At 48.6% G+C, this 16,622-nt stretch overlaps 1 protein-coding gene across 1 annotated transcript in view; it reads left to right on the top strand.

The window, feature by feature from the left end:
• Nucleotides 1-4,598: 4,598 nt before the first annotated feature.
• LOC137542141 (tyrosine-protein kinase Srms-like) overlaps nt 4,599-16,622 on the top strand; it is a 59,356-nt gene continuing 47,332 nt past the window's right edge. Inside the window, exon 1 of the mRNA XM_068263834.1 lies at nt 4,599-5,139. Coding sequence (XP_068119935.1) covers nt 4,733-5,139 — 407 coding nt within the window. The 5' untranslated portion in view covers nt 4,599-4,732. The remainder of the gene's footprint in view (nt 5,140-16,622) is intronic.

Below are 16,622 nucleotides of genomic sequence, written 5' to 3' on the forward strand. Positions count from 1 at the left end.
GCCTCCTGGCAGACTGACAGATCCTCTGTCGCAGGAAGTACCGGTAACTGCAGCCTGGGCACTTCTCAATTCTTTTGCTTCCGTATAAAAAAACACCTAATGAAACAAAGTAAATTAGATGCAGAGGTTGATTCTCAAAGGTCTTAAAGTGCCCGTACATCTCTTAACTTGGCCGCCGATCGACCATCAGATTAGAAAATGATCATTGAATTGGATGAAATTTGGTGCCAAGAGCATGCCCGATCGATGATGCGACCAATTTCGGGCCGAAATCGGTTGCATGTATCAATAGGACATTCTGCAAGATGTCGGGCCCTCGTGGTCCATTAGGTGTGCATCGGTAACAGTGAGCGTTATGGCTACAAAACTCCCGACACTACCCCTCTAATGTAGCCCTGGTAGTACCCCCCCATGTGTGCATGTATACATTACCTGTCCTGTGTCACCCACCACACGGTGCCCATCCGGCTTCATAATCTCCCCCTCTTCCATTAGCGGTATACATGCCACCGGCGTGGCGACGTCACACACGCCACGTGCTATATGTCGGTGGCTAACAGAAGAGCGAGAGATTCTGAAGCTGGATGGGCACCACACAGTGGGCGACTCAGGGCAGGTAACCTATAAATGCAAACACGGGGGTACATTTATACACTAGGGGGGCATTGGAAAGGTAATGGACTCAGCCGGTCGATTGGGAATTGGGCTGCGGTGAATGGGCAGCCGACAGATCTCTCTCCAATCAGATTCGATCAGAGAGAGATTTGTCTCATCGCTAGATGTATGAGCACCTGTAGGAGAAATATGAATTGAATAAAAGACAAGGGGCCTGATGCAGAAAAATGTGGCAATATCACCCTTACTAACAGCACTGTGTACGGCGGGTGACACAGCGTGACCCGCTGTACTCGACTAGTGTGACCGTCGCTAACATAACGTGCTCTACTAACGGTAACGCTCCTTAGTAACGCGATACCATGGCAACTGTTGCGCTAGTCAAATATCGTGGGTCGCACTTATAACGTAACTCGCAGTACACAGTGCTCATATTGCCATGCGATGTCTTTGCTGGCAATATTACTGTTAGAGCACTTCCGTTCACCAGGCCCCAGGAGAAATAAACAAATAAGGAGAAACTAAGATTGAGTTAAAGTAGGATGAAACTCATATTTCTTCTATAAATATTACTAATATTGTAACTATCAGCTCTGCTCGTCCCCAAGAGAAGTAGCTACGGTGCAATATGTACTCGCTAGAAGTGCCCACTAGTGTAGGGTGACCATATTTTGATTTCCAAAAAAGAGGACAATCCCAACAGCATGTGGGCGTGGTCATGGGTGGGGCCAAATATACAAGACCTTAGCAGTGTGCTGTCCAACTTCGCGGGCATGGAGGGCTGTTTTTTTTTCCAGACCACATGGTGGAGGGCCGGGAGACCACAAAATGCAATCAGACAACGACTGTCAAAATGATAAATGCAGCAACCGTTAACTCTGAGGAAAGAAATGCAACAACAATTTCCTCCGACACATAACTGCACGAACCGTTACCTCTGGCAAAGGTATCTTTTAGAGCAGAAAGCATGTTCTGAGTTCAGGTTCACTTTAATAAAGGGCATTATGCTGTTGTGTAGTTGTGGATCTTTTAGAGCAGAAAGCAAGTACTGAGTTCAGGTCCACTTTAATTAACCAGCCGGGCGGTATGGACGAGCTCAGCTCGTCCAGTACCGCCGGAGGCTGCCGCTCAGGCCCTGCTGGGCTGATTTTAGTGAAATAAAAAGCAGCACACGCAGCCAGCACTTTGCCAGCCGCGTGTGCTGCCTGATCGCCGCCGCTCTGCGGCGATCCGCCGCGAGCAGCGGCGAAAGAGGGTCCCCCCAGCCGCCTGAGCCTAGCGTAAGGGCTGGATCGGAGCGCTGGATCGGAGCGCTAAGGGCTGGATCGGAGGCGGCTGACGTCAGGACGTCGGCTGACGTCCATGACGTCACTCCGCTCGTCGCTATGGCGACGATGTAAGCAAAACAAGGAAGGCCGCTCATTGCGGCCTTCCTTGTTTATTCTGGGCGCCGGAGGCGATCGGAAGAACGCCTCCGGAGCGCCCTCTAGTGGGCTTTCATGCAGCCAACTTTCAGTTGGCTGCATGAAATAGTTTTTTTTTTATTTAAAAAAAACCCTCCCGCAGCCGCCCTGGCGATCTTAATAGAACGCCAGGGTGGTTAATAACGGTTATCATGCTGTTGTCTATCTTTTAGGGCAGAGAGGATGTTTTGAGCTCATCTAGCACTCACCCCTCCATAGACAACCCTTCTCCTGCTCTGCTCCTCTGAGTGTTCCCAGTCCCACCTCCTGTCTTTCTCCATGCCGATTTTCTCTGCCTTCGCCCTCTCTGGTTCCACGTGCTGTAGAGAGTCTTTGGCAGGCTGCTCCTCTGGCTGCTCCCATGAGTCGACTCATGAATCATGAGTCAAAGATTGCTGGCCTAGATTCTAGGCCAGCAATCTTTGACTCATGAGTCGACTCATGACTCACAGAAGCAGCCAGAGGACTCTCTGGCAGAGACTCTTCTCTTGCCTAGAATAGTGCTTAGGTTAGTGATAGGAAGTTCGGCTCACTAAAGAGCCGCAATGAAGTGGCTAATTGCTCGGCTCGCTGGTGTTCGGCTCTCTTCACCCGGACATTTCAAAATCCCGGGAGGACGGCCGGGACAGGTCAGTAAAAGTGGACCTGTCTGGGCAAAAGAGGACGCCTGGTCAGCCTACACTAGTGTTTGGTAGCCAGAAGTGCCCCCCTCCCTCCTCCATACTTGGTAGTCATTGGAGTCCTTTAGTCAAAGAAGAGATCTCACAGGCACACCCGTTTCTATGGGCGTGCAAATAGTGTCACCGCACGGGGCGCTGGGGAGCGGCAGGGGTATCGCAGAAGGCGAGTTGTAACTTAGCTATGCCTGCTCTCCCACTGCCGCATATGGGGGCACCTACCTAGCTAACTTATACTGGAGGCACCTACCTATCTAACCTACACTGGGGGGCAACTATACTGGTTGCCTATATTGGAGGCACCTACCTATCTAACCTATACTGGGGGCATCTATCTAATCTATACTGGGGGCACCTACCTATCTAATCTATACTGGGGGCAACTATACTGGCTAGGTAGATATATAGGTATATAGGTATACTGGGGGCACCTACGTTTGGCTACCTATACTGGGGGGGGCATATAGCTGGCTACCTATAATGGGGGGAACTAGACCTGGCTAACCTATACTGCGGACACCTATTCCTGGCTCTACTTTGGGCGCCAATTTACACCCTCGTCCTGGGTGCAGTTTAGCCTAGAAACTGCCCTGATCACAGGAGTGCAGAGGGGCAAGTTACCACTCATCATTCTGCAGTTCAGGGGGGCACCTCTGGCAACCTAATAGTGTGTGTGTGTGTGTGTGTGTGTGTGTGGGGGGGGGGGGGGGGGGGTCCACCTCTGGCTACCAAATACTGGGGGGCACCAATAACTTCCTAATTCTGTGGTGCCGAAAAAGTATTTTAGAAGTTCATAATATTAATACTAGGGATGTAACTACAAATCATGGGGCCCCCGAACAAAACATTGATGGGGCCCCCCAATGTTCACACTATTCCGTTGGGCCCCTCACAGCCTGGGGGCCAGTGGCGTAGCTAAGGAGCTGTGGGCCCCGATGCAAGTTTTACAATGGGGCCCCCCAGGCACTTTATACATAACCATTGATACGGCACACCAAAACCTGCCAATGGCAACTACAGTATCAGAGGTGCAAGAAGGGGATGTGGAACAGTTTGTTAATAATTACCACTGTTCAAAGTATCTATACAAGTGATTATTATGAGCACAGGACCAATAGAGAGCTAATACTGTAGTTGAGGGAGGGCCCTTCGGGGCCCCTCTGACCCAAGGGCCCTGATGCGGTCGCTACCGCTGCACCCCCTATTGCTACGCCCCTGCTGGGGGCCCATCTCACAAGGGTCATAAAACCAGTGTGGCCATCATGATCTTCACACCCGTAACAAGTGTAGCCACAAAACACCTGATCTGAAGCATGGACTCCTGTATCGGAGGGAGTGGAGTTGTAGTTGGGGGGCTGCTTACCGCTCTGGGCCCCTCTGCAGTTGCAGGGCTGCTCTCCTGTAGTTACACCCCTGATTAATACTATAGAAAGTCTTAAATTTTGCCCTATAAAGTAATGCATCAGCGGCATATAAAATAATAATGATAATAATCCAAAAGTTGTGTCAGGCACTAATCTCCATATCTACAGCAAGAAATCTACTCAGGTTGTCTTTGAGAACACCGTTAGGGCTTGGCTTAGCCCCAGGCCACACAGATCAGAAGTATTTCCAATGCAAATCAGCGTTAAACATTAATAAAAACGCAGAGACAAGAGTAGAATGAGGAACTAAATCTAGTTTCTTCATCAAGCGCTTGTTGGATTTGCTGAACTTCTGTCACCCCTTCAGCACCCCTTCTACACCTGAAGAACAGCCTGCCCAGCTGTGCAATCAGGTCCGGCCACATTCCAGCATCTCCCGCTCTTCCTGGTTCTTCGCTTTTACTTTTGTTTATCAGGAAGTGAAGGTGAAGAAACTGAACAGTGGAGAAGGGACTGAGAGACTGGCAAACAACGGACACACGATGTGCAGGAGGCCCGGGGGCAGTTAATTCCCCCCCCCAGGCTGAAGAAACTACACAAGGCTGACTTTCAGATGGAAGGCTTCCTAAGGGAACACCTGAAATTTATGGTGTGCCTCTGGGACAAGATCTGGCCTCCTCTTGCTCCACCAGGGACATTACCTACCAGCAATGGTCCTCCTTCGACAAGTAACCTTAATGGGTTGGCCATGATCACGGTTCTCTATGACTTTGAGGCCAGAGATAATGATGAACTCACAGTACGAGTTGGAGAGGAACTTTGCAAAGTTGGCGATGAGGGTGATTATATTTTGGCCAGGAAGCTAACAGGGACTATGGACATGGGACTGGTGCCTTCCAACTACGTGACCCCATCAGGGTTTATAAACCCTAGTGTACCTGACTCCCCCCAAAGTCCTATTCAGCCTAGACCGCTAAGTGAGTTTGGTTCGCAAAACAGTCTGGATATCACCAGCCAGCCGTAAGTATCCAACTTACCAGCAACTGCTGCTTTTGGTCTGTTCGTAAGCTGCATAATTTTATCAATCTGGTATTTATAGCATCTTGTTGTCGATTCCTAACGCTGAACCCACAAAATAGGCAATCTGCTCACAAACTGTATGAGGTTGTATTCTCCCATAGGACTCAACGTGCTTAGGCTCTCTGAGATTCAGTAATTTGTAGGATGATGAAATATTGATTTGACACAGGATAAAATTATATTTTTTGCAAATGCCAAACTGAACAGGTGGGTTTTCAGTCTGGATTTAAACACGTCCAGAGATGGAGCTGTCCTGATCTGCTGAGGTAAGAAATCCATAATTTCAGAGCGGCATGACAGAAGGCTCTGTTACCAAAAGTTTTCAGGTGGACTCAGGGACGGATCTAGGGGGGGGGCAAGCAGGTCTCTTGCCCCAGGCGCCGTTTGTTGAATTCTTAAAAAGGCGGCAAAATTTGGATGGGGAATGGCAGTTTAGGCGCCAAAACCTGACCTTGCCCCAGGCGCAACTTGGGGCAACTTGGTCTAGATCCGTCCCTGGGTGGACTCTGGGTATGACTAGATTATTATAACTGAGATTAGAAGGATTGCTACACAGCTGCCTGCAACATACAATAAGACATGTTGGTTTATGTTTGGTCAAATCTGATCTAAAATCGTGATTCTAATTACAATAAAATGTCTGGTCTGTCGCACCACGGCAATTTGATTTGATCTTCTGGTGAATTATTAAGCTATAACCTCAATGAAATGGGTGTAAAATGTAATAAATGGTCCCGTTCCACTATTTATTTTTGGCTTTGTTGCAGAAAAATCAATCTAAACTTCAAAATGACTACAAGGGTCAACTTTTCCATTACCTGATCAAAGAAACAAGCAATTTGACAACCAATTTATAATCTAAGCATCACACTGGAGAGGGGGTAGAGAGGAGGGAGAGGAGAGGGGGCAAGAGGGAAAGAGAAATAGAGAGACAGATGTAGTAGGGGAGGAAAAGGGAGGATTACATTTGGGGAGAGAGAAGAAAAAGAGAAATGGAAGAGAGAGGATGAGATAAGGAGGAAGGGTGAGAGAGAGGAGGAGAAAGAGATAAGAAGTGGAGGATAGCAAGAGGGAGGAGGAGGGTGAGGGCAGGGGCAATAACAATAGTCCCTGCAAGAAATGCTGTTGCTAGACTAGAAGCCACAGGGGGGCCCATGTGGGAGAAGTTCCTTTTCCCTGTCCTGAGAGACTGACAACTAAGGGCACGGAGGGAAAAAACTTTCTGCTCTCTACACAATTGTTCTAATGACTGTCTGCTCTGCCACTGATAAGGAATCATACAAAGTTTTGTAGACAAAGATTTGTAGACAGTCCCTATTCAGTGTGCAGCAGGCAGGCCCGGCTTTACCTCACAGGAGCCTGTAGGCACAGATGTCCTGGCGCCGTAAACTTCGCCCCTTCATGAACCTACAAACCATCCCACTGAACCGCAACGCAAGTGTACTAGCTGTCCCAGCTACAGGTGTCCCTTAGCATTAGGTAGTTAAAGTAATCTTAGTATTAAGTAGCTGGACGTGCCTGTGACTGAAGGGATATCTCATCAGTGGAATGCAGAGAGCAGGGTGAGTACGGTACTCTCTCATTTATACTTTCAGCAGGACTCTGCATAGGGAAGGAGAGAGGGAGGCACTCAGAGGAGAGTGAGCCCCCTTTCCACCATCAGGCGCCTGTAGGCACATGCCTACAGTGCCTTATAGTAAATCCGGCCCTGGCAGCAGGGTCTTGTGTACAGAGCTGAGCCGAGCCCCCAACCTCTCTACCCCTCCCCAAGTGCTCTGTAGAGATGCTGGAGGAGTCTGCAGAGCCAGTTCTGCTCCATCAAAGATGGACAGAGTGAATGAGAATCAGCTGAGGCTGGGATCACACTCGTGTTGGTTTCCTGTATGTGTTTTCTGCACACCATGGGCTTGATTCACAAAGCCGTGCTAATGCATAATGCATAGCATGGCTGTGCTATGCATTTAGTACGCAATGTGATGCGCGCGTAAGTTTACCGCTATACATTGCGTGCATTGTGCCGCTGTAGCGTGCGTAAACCTTTGTGCGCGTCACATTGCGTGCTAAATGCATGGCACGGCTTTGTAAATCGAGCCCCATGTGTGAGAACATGCACGTTTTATCAGATAAGCTAATGTGAATTATAGAGTAAATGCCTGCAGTGCTTCGCTGCGGCCTGTTTTAATCTGCACGGGGAAAACAAATTCAAGTGTGCACTAGGCAATTGAATAACATTGGTTCTCAGTTTACCTGTGCAGAAAGTGAGGGGGGGGGGGGGGGAGAGGAGGGCCCTATCCAAAGTTTTGCAGGGGGGGGGGCTATGGATTTCTAGTTACTCCCCTGGGTGAGGGGTCAGTATGCTGGGGGGGGGGGGGGGAGGGGTCAGTATGCTGGTGTGGGGGGGGGGGGGTGAATGGTCAGTATACCGGGGAGGGGTCAGTATGCTGGTGGAGGGGGTGAGGGGTCAGTATGCTGGTGGGGGGGGGGGGGCAAGAGGTCAGTATGCTGGTGGAGGGGGTGAGGGGTCAGTATGCTGGGGAAGCGGGGGGGGGGGGGGGGGGGTGAGGGGTCAGTATGCCGGGGAAGGGGAAGTGAGGGGTCAGTATGCTGGTGGGGTGGCAAGTATGCTGGTGGGGGAGGGGTCAGTATGCTGGTGGGGGAGCGAGAGGTCAGTATGACGGAGGGGTGAGGGGTCAGTATGCTGGTGGGGGAGCGAGAGGTCAGTATGCCGGAGGGGTGAGGAGTCAGTATGCTGGTGGGGGAAGGGGTGAGTATGCTGGTGGGGGGATGAGGGGTCAGTATGTTGGGGGGGAGGGGTAAGTATGTTGGAGGGGAGGGGTCAGTATTCCGGGGAAGAGGAGTGAGGGGTCAGTATGCTGGTGGGGGGTCTGAGCGGTCAGTGTGCCGGGGGTGTGTGAGGGGGTCAGTATGCCGGGGAAGGGGGGGGGGAGGGGGTGAGGGTGCCAGCGTGCCCGAAGCTCCATGACGGATGTCCTCGCTAGGGCCGTGTTACTCATGCGCATGCACAATTGAACTTTTAAACGTAAACTTATTACAAAGTGGTGTTCAAAGGCATTTATCAAAAAATGTTATATTTTCATTATTTTGGTGAAAATGAATGCAAGCATTAATATAAAGCATTGTGCATATACTGTAGCTGTAATATGGATACAAAAATACACATTTATCTAAGGTAAAGGCTATGGACTTCCGCAGGAATCACCCAGGACACATACATGTAAAAAGGGCGCTGGGGAAATCTGGGCACAAAAAAGTCTCTGCGGCGTTAATTGCTAGGGCTAGCAGCCGAATTGTGCTGTTTTTATCGTAATTTGGGCTCTGTGTTTTGCCGGTGCCCAAATTATTCACGAAGCACCGCTATCGCCATAAGTCACGTTATGGTGGTGCTCGAATGTCTCCACGTGGCGCCCTTTTTACCTGACTCACCCGACAATAAAGTGGTGAGATCCTTCTGGTGTACAATGCTGGTGAAATTGATACCGTTTATCTCCGGTGTCAATTCTCGTGATTTAAACAACACTTCCAAGTAACTACATTGACCATACCTCCCAACTTTTTGAGATGAGAAAAAGGGACACTTAAGCCACACCCCTGGCCACGCCCTCACCACGCCTCTAGTCACGCAAACCATAAAGATTTCATAAGAAAAATATGTTGTTTTATAATTCAGACCACATTGGTCCTTTCTATCCTGGTTAATTTTCCTTCATAGTAACATTTTAAAATTAGTAATATATCAATTTAAAGGTTGGGAATAAAGTTTAGAGTCAATCAAACACATTTTTAGTATAGAAATATATATATATTTACATAGAAAGAGGGACAAAGTCATGAAAGAGGGACAAATGAGGGTGAAAGAGGGACAGGGCTCCCAAAAAGGGACTGTCCCTCCAAAAAAGGGACAGTTGGGAGCTATGCATTGACAGTGTCATGCCTGTACATGCTGCTCTGCATTGTGCTGAATGAAGCTAGCCTGACACTACGGAGTGCATTATCGGGTGCAACTATTGGGAGTTCAGACTGCGATTGGGTCTGCCCTCCCCACGCAAGGGAACAAAAGGCCCACGAAAATGTACCTGAGATGGTGTAAAATAAAAAAAAATTATACATACCTGGGGCTTCCTCCTGCCCCCCTCCAGGCTGATTGCTCCCTTGCCGATCCTCCGCAATCTGCCCTGGAAAATCCAGCAGTCGGGGCCAGTTGGTGCAGGCGCTGTCCCGCTTCACATGCTCCCGTGGCGCGTTCAGGACCTACCCAGTAGTACCGCACAGGTGCAGAAATCTCCCAGGTACAGGATGGCAATGGGGGTGCGTGCGGGGCAGGCATGTGCAGTACGCCCTGGGCAGGAGGACTTTCCAGGGCAATAAGCGGGGGATCCAGGCAGAGCAGGAGGACAGCGGCGAAGGACGGATCAGCCTGAAGGGGGGAATTTTTTCTTTTACACCATCTCAGATTTACTATAAGGTGGCCACAAATGATACAGTAAAATGATTCAATTTTATGGCAATTCGATAAAAATGATCAGTTGTATAGAGAAATTGAGAAGTTCTTTTTTCATTCGTCCAAATTTCCTATTTTTCTTCGATTAAAAAAAGATCAGGAGCGTTGGATTTTTCTGATCAATTTTTATGAAAATTGAATGGTGTGTGAGTTTCTTAATGTACAGACCCAAGCAATAGTTTCAGAGTTTTCAAACATTTTTTTTCATAAATGGTGAAAAATGTAACATATGTTAACGTGGTACAGTGGTCTGACTGTTAAAATTTTACAATCAGCCAGAAAAATTTATTGCAATTTTTCAAACTGTGGTACATGGCCATCTTAACCACTTGAGGACCGCAGTGTTAAACCCCCCTAAAGACCAGACCATTTTTTAACAAATAGGCCACTCTAGCTTTAAGGCCTCGCTGCAAGGCCATCCAACTCAGCACACAAGTGATCCCCCCCCCTTTTTTTCCCACCAACAGAGCTCTCTGTTGGTGGGGTCTGATTGCTGAGTCTCTCAAGACACAAACTTATGCTACATACACACTTGAGATAAAAATCTTTGGAAAAGGCAAGATCACAGACCAATTTTACCCCATTCCATGTAGTATGAGAGCCATACTCTACACAGTCTATTCTATGGAGCTGAGCTCCTCATCAGATAAAATCTTTGCAAGATGCTGCACACAAAGATGCTGTACACATTCAAAAAATCATCTGCAAAAGATCTCTTCCTGCAAAAGATCCATTCCTGCAAAATGCATTCATAGTCTATGAGATCTGCAGATCCTCATACACACCTTGTTTAACAAACTTCATCTGCATTCTGGCAATCATCTGCAGATCTGAAAATCCATCCTGGTGGATCTGATCTGCAGATGATCTGCAGATGATTGCCTGTTAAACAAGGTGTGTATGATGATCTGCAGATCTCAGACTATGAATGCATTTTGCAGGAACAGATCTTTTGCAGATAATGATCTTTTGAATGTGTACGGGCATCTTTGTGCGCAGCATCTTGCAAAGATTTTATCTGATGGGGAGTACAGCTCAATAGAATAGACTGTGTAGAGTATGGCTGTCATACTACATGGAGGGTGGTAAGATTGGTCTGTGATCTTTCATTTTCCAAATACTTTTATCTCAAGTGTGTATGCAGCATTAGATGACCTGCAGGTTTGCTTTGGGACCATCTGAGTGTATACTGGCTGGCATCACTTGCATGGTGAATCCCTGCAATGGTTTGCTAGAGGGTTAGCACTGCTGTTCCAGTAAGGGGAGTATCCATCGACCATCATTTGATCCTGGGGGAAAAATAGCAATACAGTTCTTAGTCTACAAGGTTCAGAGCAGTGTTGCTTACTAATTTTCACCAAAATCATTTTCACATTGAGAACCATATTTTTGGTTAGAGAAAATGTTCATGAAAAAGTGCTTGAATTTTTGCATTTTCTGAAAAAAGTGTGAGAAAAATTGTATTTTTACAACGGAAAATCAATATTTTTATTGCAAAAACAGTATATTTTTACTGCAAAATTTTCAGCGAAAACAATATTTACTGTGAAAATTTGTGTAAAATAAAACTTCTTTGATGGAATTTTCGCTCGGAAATCGTATTTTACATTATTTTTGTGAAAATTAATGCAAAAAGATTATTGGCATTTTCGCTCACCACTCACGTGCATGCGTCACTGCAGTGCACGTCATTACACACATGCACAGTGTATTCTCAATTACAGTTCACCCTGAATTCTTTAAGGCTGCTTGCACACAGGGACGTTACAGGCGCACGTTAGTGCGCCTGTAACGCTCCCCCAACGCACAGCAATGTAACACAAGTGGGCTCTTCAAACAGCCCACTTTGCGTTACATGTAACGCTGCACGTTGTCGGGAAAGTGCAGCATGCTACGGCGTTACAGCGGCTATAGCCGCGTTAGACTGTTTGCACATGCGCAGTGGGGGGTGGAGAGGAGGCGGGGAGAGCCAGCTACAGTAGCCGCGCACATGGCTACTTAATATTCACTGCACTGGCGGCCGCTGATTGGCCGGCGGGACCACGTGATGCGGAGTGTCTCGCTCCGCATCACGTGGTCCCGCCGGCCAATCAGCGCCACTCTGGGAGACCTTACAGGGATAGAGCCGCCTAACGCAGCTCACTCTACCGTCCTATCTTGCAGCACCATACGTTGTGTTAGGTGCACGTTATGCGACCTTAACGTGGCACCTAACGCAACGTCTTGGTCTGCAAGTAGCCTAATTGTAGGCCTTTTACTCACTCTTCACACACCCCAAATTCTGAGGGTATGGAAGGGACTCCCACGATCTATCTCTGCAAATGTGCAGCCCCCGAGCTCTGCTGGTTCCTATCTTGTGAACCTATCTTGTGAACCAGCAGGGCTCGGGGGCTGCACATTTGTGTGTAGGAGGGCCTACAATTTAAAGGATACTACGTAATAATAAAAAAAAACAACCTCTTGGGGGTGATTACCTTTAGGAGGGGGAAGCCTTTGGATTCTAAGGAGTGCCCCCCCCCTCCTCCTAAACCTCAGTAATCCAGCGCTGGCTCCCCTGTAACCACACAAAGGTTGTTGACTGTGGCGCAGATGCAGCAGCGCCTGCAATATTTACCTTCCTCCAGCGCAGGCGCAGCAGCGGCTCTCCACTCAGGCTCTGGCGGAATAGCAAAGCCCAGTCGGTTCTGCTCTACTGCGCAGACATGAGTTGCAGTAGAACGGATGCGTAGAGTAGAGCTGCACCTGCGCCAGATCGCAGTAGGTAAATTTTTACCTCGCCAACGTTCAGGGGCTTCTAGCGCTGGATCACCAAGGCAACTAGGAGGGGGGGAAGCCTCATTAGGATCCAGAGGCTTCCCCCTCCCAGGGTAAGTATCCCCCATAGGGTTTTTTTTCCCCTTTTCTTAAACAAAAATAAAGAAGGTGAACTGTAATTGAGAATAGAGATAGGAGTGGTCACTGTGGGGGATCCACAGTAGCCTGTGTGACAAGACAAGACCAGAAGCCAAATGGTGCAGTATTGCTGGACACGTGAATAGTTCAAATAGTTCAAATAGAAAAAGAGAAGGCATACTCACAAATGTGGGTTGCAGAACCTGCCTGCCACCACCGTATGTTGTTTATAGGGAAAAAACCGTTCCCGCTCGGTATCTCAGGTCCTGTCGTAACTGGATGGCTGCTCTCCTAGGATCCTTACTGGCTGTTGATAGCACCACAACACAGGCAAAACTACCTCGAGAGGAGGTGTGGTAAGCAATGATGAGTGGTGGAGGCGCAGGCTATTTCCTATTTTTGGCACCCTGGTGTAAAACTGAACTTCTGAAGGCACTCTTATTGACCTGAGGAAGTGTGCAGAGACCCCTGAAACGCGTTGTCTGTTTTAAACATGCTTGAATAAATCTGACCTGATCTAAAACCATTTTTTGTCTGGGTTGTGTCATCTGGATTGGAGAGGTAGGATACCTCATTTTTATAGTGTTTATTATTTTCTATTATTTACATACAATCTGACAATCATATTTTGGGCGCCTCCACCCCTCATCACTGTAATTGAGAATACACTGCGCACAGTGACGCGCAGCTAGAGATGGCCGTGAACTTTTCTGGAAGTTCGGTTCGCCCCCATTAAGCACCATTAGGGTCAACTTTGACCCTCTACATCACAGTCAGCAGGTACATTGTAGCCAATCAGGCTACACTCCCTCCTGGAGCCACTCCCCCCCTTATAAAAGGCAGGCACCGCCGGCCATTTTACTCACTCGTGTGCCTGCAGTAAATAGAGAAGGGACAGCTGCTGCTGCTGCAAACTCTTATAGGGAAAGATTAGTTAGGCTCTTGTAGGCTTGTTAGCTTGCTCCTTGCCGATTCTTATTGCTAAAATAGCACCCCACAACAGCTCTTTTGAGAGCTAATCTTGTTCTTGTGATCTATTTTTTTTTCTGTGTGTGTCCCACTGACACTTGTGTTGCATAGACAGCCTTGATAATTCATATACTGTGTGTGTGCCACTGCCAGCCAGGCCCAGCACATTCAATGACTAAAGTAGGGTAGAGAGAAGATAGATGGGCACCAGGTGTTTCCAACAGACGGACACTATGGATAGCCTACCACTGATGGTCGTGCTCACGTTCCACACATATGTAAAATCCAGTAAGAAAGACAGCCGGAGCACTTCTGGTCTCTGAAGAAGCGGCAGTTGCCGTGAAACGGCTGTAAGGCCGGTATCTCTCTTCCTATCACCTTTGCTGGATTGCCTGTATGCCTATGTGACTGCCATTAAACCCAAATTGCATGAGTTGGTGCTCCGGCTGTCTTTCTTACTGGATTTTACATTCAGTGACTACCTGTCTGTGTATGACAGGTGCACATCATAATACCCAGTACTGCATATACCTACCTACCTGTTTACAGTGCACCCACCTACCTACGACGAGTTGAGTGCACGCAGTGTCACTGTACCTGTCCGCTACCTGTCTCTGTGCGACAGGTGCACATTGTAATACCCATTACTGCATATACCTACCTGTTAGTCACAGTGCACCCACCTACCTACTTGAGCGCATGCAGTGTCACTGTGCCGCCATCACCTGCACTCTCGTCATGGTGCGCACCGGTCCAGCACGGCCGTCACTACACAAACAGCTGTTTGCAGTCACTGCATACCTTTCACTGCATCTGTGACTGCACATTGCATTATACCTGGCAGTCAGTGCATACCTTTTACTTGAATGGATGGCTGACTTGCCCTCCATAACAGATTATCGTTACAGGTAGTACAGTCTATCAGTGTCATATACAGCAGGTCCTCGAAAGTCCTCCTTTTGGTCACTACCTCGGGATGTGCATGCCATGCCTGCTGCCTTCCTTGGATGTGTGGTGGTGGTAGCCGTTTCTTAGGCTCCCACTCCGGACCAGAATCGAACCAGGATTCCCCGGCCATTACCCGTGGTCACTTGCAATGGCAGTATAAAGGATTCTCGATGCAGGTACTGAACAGCAAGCAGAACAAGTATTTAAAAAAAAATAGATGTATGCTTTATCAATGGTAGAGAAAGAACCATCGAAAGTTGATAAAACAGTCAGACATTACCTGACATCACTGAGTGAGGAAGAGCAATCTCGCCATGGTGTGCACCAGCAGGCTCGGACTGAGCCACCGAACCGCCGATTTTTCTATCGATGGGCCCCGGCTGCCCCGCCTCCTGGGGACCCCAGAGCTGAGAAGGAGGGGGCACAGCTCAGGAAGGGGGGGGGGAATTTTGCACAGAGCGACCGGGTGTGTGTGGGGGGGGGGGGGAAGCCTCCCCTCCTCTCTCACTAGGGGCCCCCCTTCCACGCCCCCCCTCCCTCCAGAATTGCAGCCAGCCAGCGTCAGCAGCGGGGAATAGCTTACCGGCATCAGATTGATAGCTCTGCATGCCGCTGGGCTGGTCTGGTCTCCTACACTGACTGTCCAGTCACGCTCTCGCAGTACTTACTGTGAGAGCGTGATTAGACAGTGCAGTGCAGGAGACGGAGACCAGCAGCAGCACACAGAGCTATCGATCTGATGCCGGTAAGCTATTCCCCGCTGCTGCAGCTGCCGCTGGCTGGCTGCAATTCTGGAGGGGGGGGGGGCGCGGAAGGGGGGGGGGCCCTAGTTGAGGGAGGCTTCCCCCCCCCTCCCCGCCGCTCTGTGCCCACTGCCCCTCCCTTCCAAGCGGAGGGGAACTTAGACCTAGCTGAGCCTCTCTGCCTACCTAACTGGGGACACCTGTGACCTGCCTACCTAAACTGGGGGGTCCAGGCCCCTCCCCACTGCTCTGTGCCCACTGCCCCTCCTTCCAGCATGGGGTCCCCCACTAACTGGGGACCTGCCTTTGTGGGGATATCTGTCGCCAATCTAATTGTATTTTGTGGGGAAGTCTGCCGCCAATCTAATTGCATTTTGTGGGGATAACTGCGGCCAATCTATTTGCATTTTGTGGGGATATCTGCTGCCAATCTAATTGCATTTTGTGGTGGATATCTGCCGCCAATCTGATTGTATTTTGTGGGGAAATCTGCCGCCAATCTGATTGTATTTTGTTGGGAAATCTGCCGCAAATCAAATTGCATTTTGTGGGGAAATCTGCCGCCAATCTATTTGCGTTTTGTGGGGAAATCTGCCGCCAATCTGATTGCATTTTGTTGGGAAATCTGCTGCTATTTGACTACTTGATGAATTATCATGAGGCATGTAACTACTTGATTATTTTTATCTAAAATGTATCTGGTCGGACCTAATCTCTGTGAATAACACCGCTACTTATTTTGTTGGCTTTTTTTTTGTTTTTCTTTAAGTCTGCCCATGACCCATCACGACCACGATCATGTTCCAGTGAGTAGTAACACCCATCTATTTTTGCTGCGGCATGTGGACATGTCCTTATTGGAGACTGTCCTCGGAAATGCTCACAATCTATTCCCTACCATAATCATGCAACATTTCTAGAGTACATGTGTAAGGGGGGGGGGGCCAGGCTGAAACTTTCTTGGTGGGCCCTTGGTGTCCCAGTCTGACCCTGCGCACCAGTCCAGCACGGCCGTCACTACGCAAACAGCTGTTTGCGGTGCGTTACACAGTGAGTTTGGTGTGTCAGTGTGAAGCAGTATGCTAATTACAATCCCTGATTGATGTATACACATGCAAGATGTTTTAAGGCACTTTAGGCCTGCAATTTGGCATTCAATGCGATTTCTGCACTTAAAACGCTGCTTTGCATCCAATCCAGATTTTTCCCAGGGACTTTTGGTGTCTATCCCACTCCGCCATGCCCCCCTCCAGGTGTTAGACCCCTTGAAACATCTATTCCATCACTTTTGTGGCCAGCATAAATTTTTCTAGTTTTCAAAGTTCGCCTCCCCATTGAAGTCTATTGCGGTT

Source organism: Hyperolius riggenbachi, chromosome 12 (assembly GCF_040937935.1).
Source record: "Hyperolius riggenbachi isolate aHypRig1 chromosome 12, aHypRig1.pri, whole genome shotgun sequence".
Classification (NCBI taxonomy): Eukaryota; Metazoa; Chordata; class Amphibia; order Anura; family Hyperoliidae; genus Hyperolius; species Hyperolius riggenbachi.